This window comes from Molossus molossus, unplaced genomic scaffold (genome assembly GCF_014108415.1).
Source record: "Molossus molossus isolate mMolMol1 unplaced genomic scaffold, mMolMol1.p scaffold_m16_p_10, whole genome shotgun sequence".
Taxonomy (NCBI): Eukaryota; Metazoa; Chordata; class Mammalia; order Chiroptera; family Molossidae; genus Molossus; species Molossus molossus.
This window is the reverse complement of record NW_023425345.1, coordinates 49994806-50013466: the sequence shown is the minus strand read 5'-3', so window position 1 is coordinate 50013466 and position 18661 is coordinate 49994806. Positions and strand designations below refer to the sequence as shown.

The window sequence follows — 18661 nt, the reverse complement described above, 5'->3', positions numbered from 1 at the left end:
GCACTGCGGGAGGTGGAAGAGCAATGAGAGCAGTATCGAATCTTACCTCCCTTTCTCTAGCCTCACAAGAATGTGTAGCTCTGGCCTGGACACCGTCTAGAGAGCTTTGCACAGGGTGAGAAAGGAAAGCAGTTGTGAAACTGGCCGGTGAGGCACAATTAGGACCACTCGTTCCCTGATGTTGTGTGCCTGACACTCCATCTTCAGTCCCTTTGCTCGGGGCTCCCCAGTTGGTGAGCCCACTGCTCATGGGAGGGGCTGGAGATGGGCACCAGGAGCATCAGGGAGGGAGTGATGAGCTGGGCCCGGCTGTTAGATTGTAGGGAGAGAGCTGCAGGGCCTGTGTCCTCTCCCAGTACCACTTTACTCCCATGCTCTTCCTTATCCCTAAAATTGTTGGGCAAATACATGGAGTTCAAGTTGCAACTACCTGAGCTTGAGGCAGGTGATTAAGCCTCTTTGCCACCTCCCAGGACAAGTCCTTTCTGTGCTGCTGCATGTTTCCTTCCATACACACGGGCATGAGGGGGTGGCTATGGTTGTACCTGGGAATAGAGTTTCTTCCCCAGCTCTCCTTTTCCCCTTCCCACTCAGTGGGTCCTCTGTGAGAGAAAGGAGGCCAGGATACTTCTTTTCCTCCTTCAGACTTGGGCCACACAGGGAGGAACCAGCCACCTGGGCCAGCAGACAGAACAAGAGCCTGAGGGACTGTGCATGGTGTTTGTTTATTAGTGATGACAGTGAGGTGGGGCAGGGTCTTGTGGAGCATGCTCTGTAGGTCACACACTAGAGCCATAAGGGTAGCCAGGTAGACAGAGCCTCTGAGGGCTGTCCGCTGTGTTCTGTCTCTCCCCACCTGACCCTAACATAACAAGCAGCAGCTGTGAATGAGGGAATAAAGTTGGGCCCATGTGCCCCGGGAACATGTGCCGAGGGCCAAGAACAGAAATGACAGGATGCAAGAGCAAAAGGATGAAGGGGGCAAGGAGGCCCCCAAAACTTCCATACGGTCTCTGCTATACACTCCCCCCTTCCCAAACCTCCAATTCAGGTTGGCTGCCGTCCACCATTTGGCCTGACCATGCTCCTGGTCCCTGGTCCTGTCAGATGTTAGGAAAATTCCTGGCAGGGTGAGGAGAGCCCTTCCTTTCCAGAGCTTCAGCTGTGAGGCCTTGGCCCTCGCCTAGCCAGCCTGCTGCTCCAGCCTTGTATGTGGATGCCTCACCCAGCTGACGAATGGGAGTGCCACCCTGTTGGGCTTTGATTGTCTCTTTTCTAGTGTGTGGCAGTGAGGTGAGTGGAGGTGCTCGGACCCCAAAGCACAAAACCTGAGTCCTTTGACTGTTAGGACTTGTGTCTGTCTGCTCAGGGGCCATTTTTCTTCCTCATGCCCTGTTGCCCACACCCCAACCTCTTGTTACTTTGAGGGGGCATCCCTTCCCTGAGTCTGGTGGGAAGGTCCCTTCTAAGGGGATCCTGGCCTGAGGGCACTGCCCAGTGGGACAGCTTCTTGTGCAGGAAGAGAGGAAGGTGCCAGGGGTGCAGCACACACGCTAGTACCTGGAATGGGAACCTAGGGGGTCACTGCCCAGGAGGTAAGGGGGCCCCCTGCTTTTCCCAGAACCTTGGGACCACAGGCAGCCCTGGGGCTGGGCAGGGGGTTGTGGGGCTGAGCCTAGTGCCAGCCTAATGCCAGTCTAATGCCAATCTGACTGGAGTGGGTACCCCAGCCAGCTGTGCCTGTGCCTGCCAGGGTAGGGCAGCAGGAGGTGGTCAGTAGCTATCCTTGGGCCAGGGCCGGTTGCGCTGCCAGTTCCGGTCATTGTGATTGTGCTCTGAGTCCTGGGCGAGGAGTCGGTCTTGGGGGTCATGCCCATTAGCACTAGGCAGCCCAGAGGTGTGTTGGCGGTGAGGCTGGTACAGGTCCTGGTAGGCGTCTGTATAGTCCTCCTCCAGGTGGCGGGAGCTGCGCTGTGAGGATCCTGTCCAGGCTTGGCGGGAGCTCTCGCTGGCCTCATCTGAGGGCATCAAGCTGTCCCGCTCAAGGGGTGAGTGCTCCTCACCACGCTCCCCCAGCAGCTGCTGGTTCTGGGGGTAACAGCAGCTCTAAGTAAGGCAGTACAGGCCTCGCCTCGGCCTCCCTCCCACCTCTACTAGGATGGGGCATTCTTGTCCCTCAACCCTCACTCAGTTCCTGGGTAGAGAAAATAGTGCAAGGAAGGGAAGCATACTGGCATATTCTTCCTCTTCAGATACAGAAAACTGGAGCCTTTGACTCCTGCAAAATTCAGACTTGGCCTTCAAGACAGACCAGATAAAGGTTTGAGAGTGTGTTTCTTTTGAGCCCTAGAAAAGTAACCTCTGATTTCACCCATTATATTGATTTATTCCTTCTCTCATCAGGAAGTTCCTTCGCTTATCTGCCCTAGCTGTGTACAGCAGAGCTGAGTTATCTGATCCTTTGGCCTTCAAACTGGAGGCCAAGGACATGCCTCTGGGTGGGGAGGGGGCATTGCTTTGGTGGGCTTAGCCTAAGCATCAGTGCCCACTGGAAATGATTACCTGAAGTCCAGGGATGGCACTGGGAGGACCCAGAAGTCCGGGGCTGGGGGATGGGTGGTGGGTGGCCCGCCAGTAAACCTCCAGGTACTCAGCGAGGTGCTCACAGGCATCCTCCAGCTGGTTTTCATCCAGAATCACATCAAATGACTCCTAGGGAGGGAAGGGAAGGGGAGAATGTTGGCTTTCTCTAAGCAGCAGTCCCCCACACATCTCCATCACGCCCCTAGCTCTGGGAAAGCAAGAGTGGGCACAGAAGTAGCTGCCCCAGGCACTCACTGGTGGGCACTGAACCAGCTTATCATATGCCATCATCTGTACAGTCAGGTGCTTCATCTGTGATTTCCCACGGGAGCGGATGAGACGCTGGAGTACCTGAGGGGAAAGGGCAGAGTGAGGCCTGGAGTCCCGGGGCCCTGGGTAGCGCTGGGCCTGGAAAGATCTGGGCATGTCCCGCACTTGTGATCCGGCACCAGGAAAGGGAACTCAGGAGCCCTGGGTCAGGGGCCAAGCTGAGTTATGCATTCTCCCACCTCTGCTGCTGACTTACCTTTGGTGAGGATACTTTGACAAACACGATGATGGGGGCCAATGAGGTCTTGGCCAGCTGTGCTGGGTGGTTGATGGTGTCAGCATCCAGCACTACCAGCTGCAGGGATTTGGCCAGCTCAAAAATGCGCTCGATCTCACTCTGTACTTCAGCTATGAAGGGAGCAAGCGAGCCAGTGTTCACTATCAGCACCACCCACTTCCAGTGGGGATTGGGGGCTCCCCAGTGGTGGAAGGGAAGGGAATGGAGGGAGGGGGTGCTCATCAAGGCCTGGGCAGGCAGAGGAATAGGGAACTGAGGAGACTGGATGTGTTCTTGCAATCTTGGGGCAGGCAGAGGAGTCGGGGAAGAGAAGGGTAGGAGGAGGGGTCTCAGTAAGTCCGGAGTGATCAGGAAACAGGAACTGGGGACTCCTCACCAATGCTGGAGCGGGCAGAGGAACGCTCAATGATGGTCCTCTTGCCAGGATTATTGAGCACAGATCGCTTTGCCAGTGAGAGGTCAGCTGTGACTCGGGTGATGGAGATCCTGGGATGGCGGCAGAGAATCACAGTTCACTTCTAAATTTCAAGCTCTAGGCCGCACCTTACTCAGGACCTCCTAACTCCTAACTTTCCCTTTAAAGACAACCTTGCTACAGACATCTGTTACGAGGTAATGATCTCCCTGGTTCTCATGCCACCCCAGGCCAGAGCAGCTCACCTGCCATCAAACCTATGTTTGAGGAAGTCGAAGAGAGCCTTCTGCATCATGTCTGTGACCTGGGTGGGACAGGTGGGGGGAAAGGAATGGAACTGACTGAGGGCTCTCTTGGAGAGGGGCAGCACCCCCAGGCATGGCCCTGGAGCCCACCCCTTGGGGGAGGTGTGGGGAGAACACCCCCTCCCACTGTCCCTGGGGCCTTCCACTGGTTGGCTTGGTAGAGGTGATTCTTTGGGGTCAAGGACTTCCTCTCACCTCATAACCTTTCAGAGAGGGTCCCACCAGCACCACAGGCCGCATGGAGGGCACCACATCATATGGGGGGACATGCTCTGCCTGCAGAATTGACTTGAGGTCAAGCAAAGCCACAGCCCAGTGGCCTGACTGGTGTGGGCAGCTTCAGAAGTCCTGGGCTCCCTCCCCTCTGTCCTGCTGCCCTTCCACAGTGACTGCCCAGAAGTCTGTTCCCACAGCCATGAGCCATGAGCCCCCAAGCCCAGGTCCCTTCCTTGACTCACCTGCTTTTGCTTCTGCTTGGCTTTTTGGAAAAGGAAATAAAAGATTAAAGTTGGTGAAGGGGGAAAAAGCCCTGGGGGCATGTACTCCCTTCCCCAGGGGAGACACTGGGCTTCTCCCAGCTCTTCTGACCCCTCCACCAACCCGTTCCCACACAGTTCACCTGGGGAGAATCTCCCTGCCCCCTGTGTCTTAGTGACCCACCTACCCAAGACAGGTGGGCTGGGGGGAGGCTACCTAGAGATGGAGGAGGGGAGCGTCGGTTGCCAATGTCACTCAGGCTGGAGGGGTTCCCAGATCTCCTGAGAGCAGAAAGGGAGGTCAGTAAGCACCTTTGTGTATGTATGTTCTACACATTATTTAATAGTTGTATACACTGTCTTATAGTTTAGCTAGTGGGTGGGGGGTGACGTGCATTTGTGTATGCATGACTGTATATTTGTGCAGTGTAAATCTGTGTAGCCGGGTATGAATGTGTTTTTGGGGGGATGGGCTATGCATGCCTGTATAGTAAAGTGAACTGCGATAAAGTACCCATGTTAGGGTCCGACTGGTGTGGCTCAGTGGTTGAGCGTCGACCCATGCACCAAGAGGTCACTGGTTCAATTCCTGGTCAGGACACATGCCCAGGTTGTGGGCCTGATCCCCAGTGGGGGGCATGTAGGATGTTCTCTCTCATCAATGTTTCTATCTCCCTCTCCCTTCCTCTCTCTAAAATCAATAAAGAAAAAAAACTGAAACTACCCATGTTAGGGGAGCATATTTATTGAGTCACAGCCCTGCTCTTACCTGGCCTTCTGCTCCTGCTTGAGCCGGATGCTCTCCAGGCGCTGGGGGCTTGGGATGAAGGCGATGTCCCCGCCCTCTTTCACTAGCCGCCCGATCCACCAATCATTGCTGTACTTCTGGGTGTGGGTGGAGCAGGAAGGGGAGGTGAGGGAGGTGGCCCAGGCCTTAGTCCCGGCTCTCCAGGGTGAAAGCCAGGGAGGCACGGGGGAGGGGGCAGGAGGTGGTGCCAGAGGGAGGGGCAGCCAGGTTTGAGCCACCCCCAAGGTTTCAGCGTGAGGCAACGCAGCTGTCAAGGGCAGCTAACCTAACTGCTCACTTGACGCACATGGAGACTGAAGCCCAAGTGAGGTCTCAGAGGGATGGAGACCCTGAGGATTGGGTTTTGGATATGAGGGGTTTACGGGTGTGTGTGAAGGATAAGAGCTGAGGAGTTTGGGGACTGTTTATAGACTGAGGACTAAACTAAGAGGCATGGGAACTGGGGCAAGAGGAGGGAAATTAAATGGCTTCTATTTGGAGGGGTGGATGGTCACCTCTTTAATGTGCAGAAAATCTTTGGCCTCAAAGTTGACTCCAGAGCCCTGGACTGGGCACTCCTCATCCAGTACACCACAGTAGCTGACATTGGTCCTCACAGCAAATGCCACAGGTTTGTGCTGGAGAATTTGGCCATCAGTGCCAATGAGGGGAGCCTCAGAGCACCCCTTCCAGTTTCACTGCCCCATCAGCAGAGGGCGGAGGCCTTATCGTCCTCCCATCACACACACAGCCTTTCACACTCAGGTACATCCTGCCCACTGACATCTAGGGAGCTAGGATGGAGCACAAGCTTCCACCCAGCCCAGCCTGTTCGCCCCCAGCCCATATGCCAGAGGATACCTTGGCCCTCTCCAGCTGCTGCTGAGCCTGGCTCTCCACTTCTCTCCTGGCACTCTCCCGGTCCTCCTCCAGGGAGACGTCTGAGTCCAGAGATGGGCGGCTGGTATAGGAGTCAGCTGAACCCTGGCATGGGGAAGAGGCCAAGATCCCTGGGCTCAGGTGGAAAGAGCATATAGAGGCACCCTCAGAACCCCTTAGCAGTGCCTCCACAAAGCCCAGCCTCTCCATATCCACAGGGGTGGCCTGCTCCCAACAGTCCCTCCAATTTCCCCGAGAAGGGCCCAAGTGCTTCTGGGGCTGTAGGAATGCCACCCAATCCATGTGTGCTAAGATCCGGGCCCTCCCCCAAGCCTATTAATACTGCAGCTTCGAATAGAGCCTTCACTTCCCTCCTTCCTCCCTTTTCTCTCCTCTACCACATCCTCCTCTGAGGCAGAGGGAAAAAGATGTACTGAAGATGATATATTGAAGATGATTCTGAATCCAGGAGACCCAGCTCCTTTGTTCACATCAGCTTGCAAAGCAGTCTAGACATTACTCCTTTAAATACCCGCCAGAGCCCTGGCCGGTTTGGCTCAGCGGTTAGAGCATTGGCCTGCGGTCCAGAGAGACCTCTAAGGGCACGTATCTCGGTTGCAATTTGTCCCCAGCCCTGGTTGGGTCGTGTGGGTGGCAACCACTTGATGTGTACCTTTCACGTCGATATTTCTTTTTTTATTTTATTTTATTTTATTTTTATTATTATTATTTTTTTTTATCCTCACCCGAGGATATTTTTCCATTTATTTTGTACAGATAGAGTGGGAGGGAGAGAGAGGAAGGGAGAGAGAGAGAGAAACATCGACGTGAAGGGACACATCGAGTGGCTGCCACCCGCACAACCAACCAGGGCCGGGGACAAACTGCAACCGAAGTACGTGCCCTTAGCGGGAACCGAACCTGGGTCTCTCCGGACCGCAGGCCGACGCTCTAACCGCTGAGCCAAACTGGCCAGGGCTCACGTCGATATTTCTCTCTCTCCCTCCCTCCCACTCTATCTGAACAAAAAATGAAAAAAATGTCCTCGGGTGAGGATAAAAAAAAAACAACCCGGCAGATGCGCAGTCAGCTGGGAACGGTCAAGAGATGCTTGTTGGCATGGCACTAGCTCCAAGTGTCAGGATATAGCTATCTACCCCTAGAGCTCATCACCCCCAGTTTCTACCCTTCCAGGGTGAAGACAACATAGAGCTGCCAACTCCTGAAGTTTCTTCCTCTTTACTCTCCCCAGCCCCACTTTCCTCTCACATATGCTGGGGCAACTGGCCAGGTGTTGGCAGTAAACAAGACAGACTGAAGGCAACACAAAGCTATCTCCTGGAGTCTGTGAGGCTGGCCACGCCCACCACCTGGCATATGTCTTCCCACCCCACCCCCAAAGGGATATCAGCCCTGGAGGAAGGCCATGCTTGTGCCAGGCAACCCAGCAGAGGAGCTGGACCCTGGGTGTGTAGGGAGGGGGTCTTTGGTAACCTGAGCCAGGAGTGTCTGAGTCCTGCCCACAGTAAGGGTCTTTGGGCAATGAGGGTGCATTTGGAAGCTGCAGAGCTCACCTTCAAGGCTGTGAGGAAGATGCACAAATGAGCAAGGGAAGCTGGACCTTAGGACAGAAGTCAGGGTGTCTGGGTCCCCCCTCAGTGTAGGGTAAAGGAAATCTTTTGTTTTCTGCCCCAGTTTCCCCTCTTTATGATCAGAGACCTGAAGTGGTGCTTCCATCACTTCTGAGGTGCAGATGGCAGATAAGGTAAGAGCCTAGATAAGGTGTCCATGTGGGAGACAGAGAGAGAGAGAGAGAGTGTGTGTGTGTGTACACGGAAGGGGTTTTAGGATATTCTCAGACCGAGGAACATTCAAGACCATGGTGCATGACTACCTGACTACCTACAGAATGTAGCAGAGGCCAGACTCTCAGTGGGGAAGACAAACTGCATTCCACCAGGCCTGAGGGCCTAAGCTAAAGTCAATGTTGTGGTTAGACTGAAGGCATGAAGACAGCACAGGGGGAAAAAGTCTTTCATTTTACAGAGTAGAGTCTGCCTGCTGTTTCCCATCTTTCTTGAGAACAAAATAAGGCTAGCTTAGCAGTAGGATAAAGAGCAGCTAAGCCTCAGGAAGAACCTTTACACTGCCAGTAGAGTCAGGGACCTCTTCCCAGGGGTCTTAGATACAGAATATACCCCTGTGGAAGATGGCTGAGTGAAGGGAATAGGGCCCAACAGGCCGGAAGTTTGGGGGGGCAGGAGGCAGGATGACCACTCCCTTTGATAAGCACCCTTCAGATGCCTCCTAGATGCCCAGACCTGTGCCACAGGAGGAGTCTAGGCTTTACTCTCTGCTCTCCAGGCTCTTGGCCTAATTTAGTCATTTTAATATCCCTGCCTGGAACATCTGGATTACTGGTCTCTTGCCCTCAGATGAGAATGATAGAATCTCTTCCTAAATGTTTAATGAGTTGGGCTCAGAATGGAACCCCCTCTCCATTACTCTCAAGTTCTCAGAGCTCACCTCTCTCTCATGCTCTGGTATCACTTGGGGGAAGCCAGGATGTCCTTGCTAAACCTAATCTGGGGTCTTGCCTTCCCTACCCCATTATACCCAAACAGCTAGATGCTCAGTACAGAGCTGCCAGGAGTTGGCACAGAGCCCTAGTGGTGCCCTCCTTGCCTGGTGAGTGTGTGGGCAGGCTGCAGCTCCACTCTTGCCTGGCACAGGGGAAGGAAAGGAGGGAGATGAGCCGGTGGATTTATTTAGAGCCTGATCTCCCTCCTACTGCTTCAGAGGGGGCCTCAGAGAGAGCAAGGAGCCAGGCAAGAGAAAGGAAAGTGGGGGAGGGTGATCCAGGGACCACAGAGGGGTGGGGTGAGTGATGGGTTAGCAGATTGCCCCCAACACCATCCACATGTCAGTCTTTATCTTGAAGCAGTTCTTGCCTTCTCACCAGGGATAGGAGAACCTTCTAGGGCCGTTCAGCCCTGCAGGAAGATTCTTTTTCAAGCTCACCTTGGCGCCCTGAGCCTTGCCAGCTGTCCTTTCATCAGAGCCTTGAAAATCATACACTCTTGCTGCTGTGTAATTAGCCCCAGAGGACCAACGGGGAATTGGGCCCAGCAGGAGCCCAGTCCCAGAAAAGGACTGATAGCTGCCTATTCTGAGCCCTAGAATTCATTTATCCTGGGCTTGGCAGTAAGAGATGGGAGAAGATTCCAACACTCCACTTTCAACCCTGGAGTGCTCTACCTTTCACACCTATCAGAACCCCTTTCAACTATTTAGGGGTCCTCTCCTAAGGAAGACTTGTTGCAGGATATTCGAGAGACAAGACTGAGAAGCTGCTTCCGTCTTGCCCCCTCTTTTCGGGCACTCTCCCTGCTCTCTGAGCTCCGGGAATCACTGCCTAATGAGCTGATTTGTCTCAGTGGGTCAGGAGATAAAAGCAAAGAGGAGAATTAAATATTTATCGGTTGCCTGGTTCTTTGAGCAAAGAGCTTCCTCTCCATCCCCAGGCCCTCAGCTCCTCTAGCTTCACCTCCAGGTCCTCCATGCTGAGCAGGAGCTCATGATGCCTGCTGCTCTAAGGACACCTCAGCAGGAGGCGTGGACTGGATGGGTATCAGTCAGCTGGCCCACCCATGTGCTGGATGCCATCTCCAGCCTGGGAGAGAAGCTAGGCAAGCTGGAGGCAGGGTGAGCAGATAAGGCAAGCTCAGGCTGGACAGAAGGGAATAATGGAGATCTTCAAGTTTTGTCTTCTGTCTTAAGAGGCTGGTACCTGATTCTCTGGTGTTCTCCCAGACTCCTTAAATTTGTCCTTCACTTGCCACGCAGGAGGTCTGGATTGTCCCCCTGAGACCCAAGAGACCCTGTTTCTCCTGTGGCGGTTTTGTTCAGACCCCACAAACCCTCTTGTGGGAATTCCAGACACTGTGTGTACCCTTTCTAAAGCTCCTGTGCCCTCAGCTTCCAGCCCTTCCTCCCTCTACCCTTCTGTCCTGGGCTTTAAAGACACCTGCTCGAGCCTTCCCTCACACTACCCCCTCCCTGCACACAACCGTTGTCTCTGGGTCTAGGTAGGACTGGGGGACTGGGGAGCCCTTGGCATGAAAATCCATCTTCCCACTTTCCTGGAGTGCCCCCCTACACTCCCTGCCCGCCACTGAGGCGCCTTTTCAAAGTACAGAACTGGGAGAAGGGTCCAAGGGAGAGGCGGTGTCACCCCAACCTCCCCACCCCCACCCTCACCGCGGGCACTCACCGCCTCCGAGTCCTCAAACCCGGGCACGTAGGAGTCGTCATACATGGGGGAGTCCGGGTGGGGGAAGGCGAGCGGCGCCGGGGGCGGGAGCGGCCCAGAGGCAGGGGCGAGGACAGCGGGCCGCGCCCGAGAGATGCCACTGAGCCCCGCAGCCCTGCGGACCGCGGCGCAGAGCGAGAGCACGAAGGAGGGAGCGAGCCGCGAGGACCAGCTGCTCCGAGCTCAAATCGCCGCTCCCCCTACCCCACCCCCCCAAACCCTGCCGGTACCACCCCGAGCGCGGCTGAGGAATCTGGCGCCGGCTCCTAAAACAATAGTTCCCGCCCACCTGGCCCCCCTCCCCGGGCGCTGGCGGGGGCGCCGGCCTCCCGGGGAGCCCGAGACCCCGCCGGGAGAGGCTAGCGGACCGGAGCTGGGTGGAAGGTGGGTCCCCCAGCACCTCTGGGGCCGAGGGGCGGCGGGGAGGAAGGGGTGGAGAGACTGCAGGCGGGCGGATCCTGGCTGGGAGGAGGCGGGGCGAGGAGCGATGCGGGGACAGAGACGCTCGGCAACCCAGGAAATACTCCGCCGGGAAACAAAGGGCTGGAGCGGGGGAGGGGAGGAGGCGCGGAGAGCCGGAGGGAGACCGGACCCGAGCCGGGAAAGCGGGCGCAGGTTACCGGGAGGCAGGAGAGAGAGAAAGGAAAGATAGAGGCAGAGGGAAGAAGGGGGAGACAGGAAAATGGGGAGACAGAAGAGGCGGGGCGGGGGCGGGGGCGGACTGCAGGCTGAGGAGGGGCCCCAGGTGAGCGGGCGGCGCGTCTGGGCCCTGGCGGTCCCAGAGACTCCAAAAGCGAATCCCTCCATGGTACTGAGGAGGAATGGGTTTGGCAAATCCAAGCCAATGCCAAGAAAGTAGCCCCTGCCCCACCAGGTGCTTGGCCCCCTCAGTGCTGGGACCCTGCAACAAAGGGCAGTTTCGCCTAACCCGCACTTAGGGCAGGTTTTGAGTCCGGCAGTCCCACACCTGTTGCGCAGGCAGATTTTATCCTAGTCTGGCCAAGATGGGGGTTCCCTTCCTTACTTCCTTGCCAAGGGCTGTGCCAGGCATTGCCAAGGTATCCGTGGGAACTGGGACAGGGCGGGGCTGTTTTACGTGAGCTTAAAGCGATGGAAAAGAAACAAGAGTGGAGGTAGGGGGATTAGTGTGACTGGGATAGAAGGTGGGATCCTGGCCACACTGGGGTTAGTGGGGGGGGGCAGAACTCCCCAGATTAACTAGTTTAAGGTCAGATTCCCTCTTCAGCAAAAGGATGGGGGTGGGGTGGCTTGTGTCCTGGTTGGAGCCACAAGTACCACTCTGCACCAGTCTCCTTCAAAGGAGCTCTGAGACTTGAGGTTAGAAACCAAACAGCAGCCTTTGTTTTGAGCAAACCTACCCAAAGATCCAGCCATTTAAGTTCCCTCCTTTTTTTCCCCATCTCCTGAGCAAAACTATTCTTTTGAATTTTGATTGCCTACCAGTCTCCCCACCCCTACTGCCCAGAGGGTGATGTGAGAGGGACAGAGGGTTACACCTGGAGGGCCTGAGCTCAGTCTTTCTCCATTTCCACTTTCTCACCCTAGGAGGTTGAGTCAATAATCTGGTGGTCCCTTTACCTTCCAGGGCCACAGGGAATTAGAAAACCAAAACTCTGAAAGGGTTTGATGAGATCTATGGGAGAAAGCACTGTGCATGGAAGGGAAAGACCACCCAAACCAACTGGCTCCCCACTTATGTAACTTGCTCACGTTCCTTTGGCAAGAAAAAGAGGGAAGGGGCCTCCTCTTAAGATCATTGTTTAGTCTACCTTTAGCCTGTCCAGCCCTGCCCAGCCTCTTCCTCCTGCTGGATTCGGCAAACACTTTTGTTGGATCTCCTATGGCTGAGGGGACTGGTCACTACTGGAGGAGGCAGTCCACTTTCACAGTTCCCTCTCCTGAGTCCAGCACCATTGCTAGGTTGTTTATACATTGAATTCTTTGGAATTGGAAGTTCCCAGACACACTGTCTTCTCACTTTTGTGCCCTCTCCTAGTTCCTCAGTATTCCTAGATCCTCCTCTTTTATTCTCTGCCTTTTCAATCCCTTCTGTTCTTCCAGAGGGCAGAAGGGAGGATGAGGTGTGAAAGAATATGACTCTCAAGATGCTCCTGGGAGATAACTCTAATAAAGAACATCTGCTTCTCTCCCAATCCCTGAATCTGTTCCCCAGACCTCTCCTTTTGGGATCCTCCCCACCAGGGGGTCCTGGGGACTGTACTTAACAGCTGATCTGCCATCAACCTCATTCCTTCCTTACACACTTTTTTGTCTTCATCCCCTTCTGGGACAGTGGTGTCTAAGTGTGCTTCTGAAGCATGAGCTGTCATGCCAACCACCCCCAGGAGATAGATTCAAGTTCCTCATACCTGGGCCCATCCCCTGGGTCTTGTAGGAACTTCAGAGGCTCTCTCTCTTATTTCTGAGTCGATCCTCAATGCCCACCCCCCATTTCTCAACTCACTCACACCTGCCTATTCCAGTTCTTGTACCAACCTGGTGACTGCCTGTCCTGTAATAAGACATGTGCCTGGCATTGTCCATGTCGTCCCAACCCCTTTTCTTTTTATGATTGAACATAAGGGGAGAGAGCTGAGGTTTTTTTTTTTTTTTTTTAAGGATTTGAGGAGAGGCTTCCTTCTGCCCATCTCTTTCCAAGGAGAGAGCCGTTAGTCTGGCAGCTGGCATACACCCAAGGCATGGAAGCAGGAGACAGTGGGGAAAGATCAAATAACCAGGTTTGGGAGTTGGAATTCTTGTAAGTGCACCAGGAAGCTGGGCAGATCCCAATCCCTGAGCATTGAATGGGGAAACTGAGGCAGGCGCTAGGACCTCAGGGAAATCCGCCTCAGCAGCTTTAAAGAGCTGGACCAAGCCAAAACCCCTAGCATTCTAGCTGCCCCCCCCCCCCGGAGGGTACAGGGGAGTTTGGCTGAGCCCTCCTCTTTTCTAGCCCCTTTTCTGGTTCCCAGGCAGTAATCCCTTACCATCCCTGTTCAAGTCCTTAGAAGCTATCAGCTCCGGCCGCTCCCTCCTTTCTTACTGCCTCTTCCACCCTTAGCCTCGCCTCTGGTCTCCCTCCCCATCACTGCAGTCTTCCCCAAATTTGAGCCCACTTCGTAGCTTGGAGTGAGGCTCTCCTTCCACCCGCTGGAGAAGGGCCCCCGAGGTTACCTCATTCAGCAGGAAGGTTGCACTGGAGTCAGAAAAAGACATAGACCGGGCCAGCAGCCTCTCTCCCTCCCCCGGGCCAGGGGCTCCGAGGCGGGAGCAGGACCCGGCCGCGGCTCTGCATACGGGCTCCCCGCCTGCACGCCTGGCCTCGCCCTTCGCCCGCCTGGCTCCGCCGCCTGCTCCCTTTCCTCCTGGTTCCTCCCCCTTTCCTCCTCCCTCCCTCCTTCTCCCTTTCTCGCCTTCTCTTGTCACTCTCGCCCTCTCCCGTCGCCTTTCAGTTCTGCTCTCTCCATTTCCATCTCTCCCTCCTCTTTACGGTCCCTGGTCTCTTTATCAGGGTGTCTCCCACTGCCTTTCCATCCACATAGCTCATCTCCCTTCTCGCCCCCCTCCTCCTCCATTTCTTCGTGTACCCCTTCCCCAAAAAGGGACTCTGGAGCTTCCACCGCCACAGGCAGAAGGGCAGGAGTAGCTCAAAGGCTGCCTGACTCCGGAGCTTCGAGCGGAAGGTTCTGCTCCCTGTGGCCCCATCTCCGTGCGCCCGCGCCCAGCCTCCAGCGTCCGAGGAAGGAAAGCGCCGCGGTCCCAGCAGCGGCTCGACCGACCTCAGCAGAGGAACGGATCGAAGAGGATCACTCGTGTACTGCTCGCTAGTCCCTGCCTCAAGGCTCTCCCTCTGGGTTCCAGGGGAGCTACGTCCACCCCCCTGTTCCAGATCCGGACCCTGTGGCTAGCCTTGGCCGGTTTGGCTCAGCGGTTAGAGCATTGGCCCGCGAACCAGACAGACCCTGTGGCTTCTGTGGGGTCCAGTTGGAGATAGCCTAGTCGGGAATGTGCCGGGCGTCTGGGGAGTCTCTGTTACCCCTCTCTCCTGGATGCTGGCGTCTGGGGACTCAGCCCGCGAAGGCGAAAAGCAGAGGCGAGGCGGCTCCTCCCTGACCTGCTGCAGCGCCCCCTGGACTCACTCGCCCGGGGGTCCTGTCTGTCGGTCGGCAGGGGTTGGGCCCTGCCAGCAGGAGGCGCTGCCCTGATTGGAGCAGAGGGGCCAAAGCTATGAGACAGACCCCCACCAAACCCAGGACGAACCCCTCTCTCTCTCCTCTTTCCAGTAACTGCGGTCCCACCCCCAGACCTCTAGTATGGGACTCCAGTCTGCACTCTATTCCCACCCGAAGTATCCTTTTAGATACTTGGCTTCTCTGGAGCCCTAAACCTCTCCTACCTCCATCCTGGTCTCCTAGGGCGACTCCACTGAGCCCGGCAGCGACCCGGCAGGGCCTGGGCAGCAGGGAGTACAGAGTCGCGGGACTGCTCCTCGGGTCAGTACCCTTCCTGCCCCCTTCGTTGGGCACGTCAAAGAGGACAGGCCCAAGTCCTGGCGGGGGAAGGGGGGAACAGGGGTGTAGCCCCGGCCAGCTCTCTCCCTGCACCCTCTGAGCGGATCTGCCTCTCATTGGTCCCGCCACACCCCCAACACCCCCACTGGACTGTTCTCCATACCAAAGACAGCGGCTTGGGGACCGGGAGGGTGCAGCAGACCCCCTTGTGAAGACAAGGACACACCCTGAAGCTGAATGACTGGGGTCTCCAACTGCCCCTTGGCACCAGCTAGAACTCTTCCCTTTCAGATCGAAAGCGCTCCACTGTACTCATCGTGTTTCTTTTTAACTCCCTTCCCCTGGGGGTTCCCAGAAACCCTCCCCTCAATCCTCCCATCCTCTGGGAATCTTGGAAGATTTCCCTCCCTCTCTGTTTAGCTGACCCTCCGCTTGCCCTCATTCCAGAGGGAGCTAAATTGGGAGAGAATTAATTCTCCTCTGCACTCCCAGCTCCTCCTCAGGCTGGACTTAACCTGGAAAGCGCTTTGGGAGGACATCTCCTCCCCTCTCTCCGTGGTCTAGTCCAGTAGGTCCAAGGATTCTCTTACCACCCACCTACCTACAAGTTACTCCGCTTTAACTATTCAGAAGAGATAAAGAGGTTGTATGTGTGGTTTTAAAATGTGCATAGAGATTTTTATGCTTTGTTTTTGTTTAGCTCTACTGAAGCAGAACCTTTGCCTTTCATTTGGCAATAAGACCTGGAGGCAGATCCCCCCACCCCCACATACACACACACTCCATGCACCCCCCTGCTGACCACAACTAATGGACTAGTTCCTCTGGGCCTTGGGGCAGCTTTAGTTTCCATAGGAGAAAGGGGGGTGGGGTGGGGTGGGGTGTGCTGGCCAAGGCAAGCAATTATCCCTGGCTTTCCCCTTTCTCCCTCCTTCCTTCTCTGCACTCAGAACCTACAGCCTAGAACACAATCTCTCTCTTAATCTTTACTTTAAAATAGAAATATCAATGACTTCTCTCTGAGCCTATTAGAGGGATCTGAGGTGCATAGGGTCAGCTCTGCATCCTTCACTTTTTCTCATTTTCACTCCAGCTGCTGGACCACATACCCCTCTCCCTTCTGCCACAGAGAGAGGGTAAGAACCTCAGAGCTAGAGATGGAGCCCAGTCTCCAGGTCCCCAGAACTGTCCTGTCCCAGCCCCTTCCATGCGAGATAACTAGCAGAATTAACCCTCTTTGGGCACTGTCTGGGATCCACACCCTCTTCCTGCCCACTCTTCTTCCCTTGAGTCCCCATCTCTGGCTCTGACCTCACAGTATCTGGCACCCTACTAAGAGGGGCCTCTAAGAGTCCTGGACTCATTCCTGGGAGCCATGCCTTAGCTTGGCCCCTTCAGCCTCATTGCCAGCATAAAGCCCCCCAGTGCTTCTCAGGCAGCCTTCATCCCTTTTCTCTGGGGTCAGTTCACCCTATTGTCTGACCTCCCAGATCCCCAGGTTGTCAGGCCTTCAGGATAATTGGCAGGGCCTCTGCTAGCCCTTTTGGCTAGTCATTGTGCAGATGCAGCTGCACCTGGGGGTTGCCCTACTGATCTAAAGTTGGGTTTCAATCCTTGCTTACCTCCTCAGCAAGGCATAACCTGCACAGTGGTACTTAGTGGCTTTAGCATTTGGAAACTTGTGACTCACAAGGACAGAGCAAAGATCACCATGTTCATCATTGTGTATTTATTCCACTAAGACCAAAAAAGATCTACCCGTTTCATCTGAGAAAGTTTGCAAGTAGCTTCCACAGGGATTACTCATTGCCAACTTCAGATATTACTCTGAGGAAGTTCCTCCAACATCAAACCTTAGTCTCTCCTGCTGTGATCTCTGTCTTCTTTTTCTGGGCTCCGCCTCTGGGCCCATGGTGATATTTGATGCTTCTAGGCACTTTCAGGCTCCATCCCTGATGCAGCATTTGCTATAAATATGCCTGAAGAGTTTCTTGCTGACAGTGCCCAGTAAGATTGTACCTTCCTTCCCACAGCAGGACTCTCTGGAGGCACTGGGCTCTCAGCTAAGGCTTCAAGACATGACTCTTGCCTGCTCTGGGGCAGGCAGTGTAACTGCTCTGTGGATTGGGGGTTCTCTGGTACCTAGGAAGGAGGAGAGGTGAGAGGGCTGAGGTGCTTGACTCTCATTCTTTTGCTTCCCAGAGTCTGGCTCAGTCTGGCACATAGTAGGTACTTGATATATGTTTATTTTATTCTTAGATTGCAGACCCAGGTCAATGTGATGGATGATTCCAATTGCACAGAATGGATTGGAGTGAGGAATGAGGCTGGTGCAGGGCAGAACTCTAGGGCTGCCCCAGGTGGAGGAAAGGGTATTAGCAGCAGGATCCCTAGAAAGGCAGAGGAAGGGGGGCTGGCCTAGACTTTACTGTCTTCTCTCTTTCACTCTTGTCAAACTCTGAACATTTTAGGACTCTGAATCACACCAAGGGGTCAGTTTCAGTCTTTCCTCCACTCCTGCACGTTTACAAGCCAGGGAAGTTAGGATTGGAAAGAGGTGGGGTAGGAGTGGAGAAGGGGGTGAAGGTGAGGATTTCTGAGATGCTTGACTCAAATAATGGGCCTAAGGGGTGGAGCTCTTTGGGGGAAATTGTTCCCTTAGCAGGGGCAGGTGAAGCATCCCAGAGCTTTCAGAAGTCTGAGGCAAAAGGAACTTGGTCACTCTTTTTTAAATTTTATTTATTGATTTTACTTTTTTTTTTTTAATCCTCACTCGAGGACATTTTTCCATTTTTTTGTTCAGATAGGGTGGGAGGGAGGGAGAGAGAGAGAGAGAAACATCGACGTGAAAGGGACACATCGAGTGGTTGCCACCCGCAGGACACAACCAGAGCCTGGGACAAACTGCAGCCTAGGTACATGCCCTTAGTGGGAACCGAACCCGGGTGTCTCTGGACCGCAGGCCGACGCTCTAACCCCTGAGCCGAACCGGCCAGGGCTATTGATTTTAGACAGAGAGGAAGAGAGAGGGAGAGAGACAGAACGAGAGACATCAATGAGAGACATCGGTTGGCCCCCTCCTGCATGCCCACTACTGGGAATTTGGCACACAACTTAGGCATGTGCCCTTACTGGGAATCAAACCAGGGACCTCTTGGTACAGGAGTTGACGCTCAACCACTGAGCCACACCTGCTGGGTGGAACTTGGTCATTCTTTAGGTTGGGGTTGGGGGGCTGCCAACAAGAGCCTGAGGTTGGCCCTGGAAGGCTCACCTGACCCTGATGTACAGCTAGAGTGAGGGGTTGAAGCTCTGTGTTTTCTGTGTTTGGGTCCTTCCTCTTTATTCCTCTGGCTCACTGTAGTTCCTGGGTTCCCTTATCTGTGACCAAATCCCTGATCTCAGCTCAATCAGAGCCCCTCTCTAACAAAAAGTAGGCGGAGAGGCGCTGGTGCTGGGAGAGTGGAGGCTGGGTACCCTTATACTTGCTCTCCCTCATCCTCTGCCCCACCACTGACTCCCACCACACCCAGCTTAAGTATCTGAGACATCTCCAGCTCAGAATTAGGGCATGGTGTCTTCAACCTCCCTGGCAATGAATTATTGAAGAGAGCATAGTGCTAGCTGCTCAAAGCTGCTGCCTCTTGGGCCACCATTACCTCTTTCTCTGCTTCTCACTGCTCCTTCACCAGCTGCGAGGGAGATGAGGCCTAGGGGCCTGCAAGGGGGTGTTAGGGAGAGTCAGGACCCAGACAGGGAAGCACAGGCCTTGGCAGGAAGCCTCCAAGGGAGGAGGGAAGAGGG

General features: G+C 54.9%; 1 protein-coding gene across 4 annotated transcripts; it reads right to left on the bottom strand.

Moving 5' to 3' along the window:
- Positions 1-706: 706 nt before the first annotated feature.
- CACNB3 (calcium voltage-gated channel auxiliary subunit beta 3) lies at positions 707-14845 on the bottom strand. 4 transcript variants are annotated; one of them, XM_036252452.1, is made up of 13 exons: positions 14743-14845; positions 5996-6118; positions 5650-5772; positions 5117-5232; positions 4565-4629; positions 4330-4349; positions 4067-4147; positions 3812-3870; positions 3528-3637; positions 3110-3261; positions 2839-2934; positions 2563-2712; positions 707-2088 (listed from the first exon to the last, which is right to left on the bottom strand). In XM_036252452.1, the coding sequence occupies exons 1-13, from the start codon at positions 14746-14748 to the stop codon at positions 1774-1776; spliced, it is 1416 nt and encodes a 471-aa protein (XP_036108345.1). In that variant the 5' UTR covers positions 14749-14845; the 3' UTR covers positions 707-1773. The 4 variants fall into 4 exon arrangements, with proteins under 4 accessions (XP_036108345.1, XP_036108343.1, XP_036108342.1 ...); XM_036252450.1 differs by lacking the exon at positions 14743-14845 and adding an exon at positions 13521-13668; XM_036252449.1 differs by lacking the exon at positions 14743-14845 and adding an exon at positions 10287-10758.
- Between the last annotated feature and the right edge of the window lie 3816 nt (positions 14846-18661).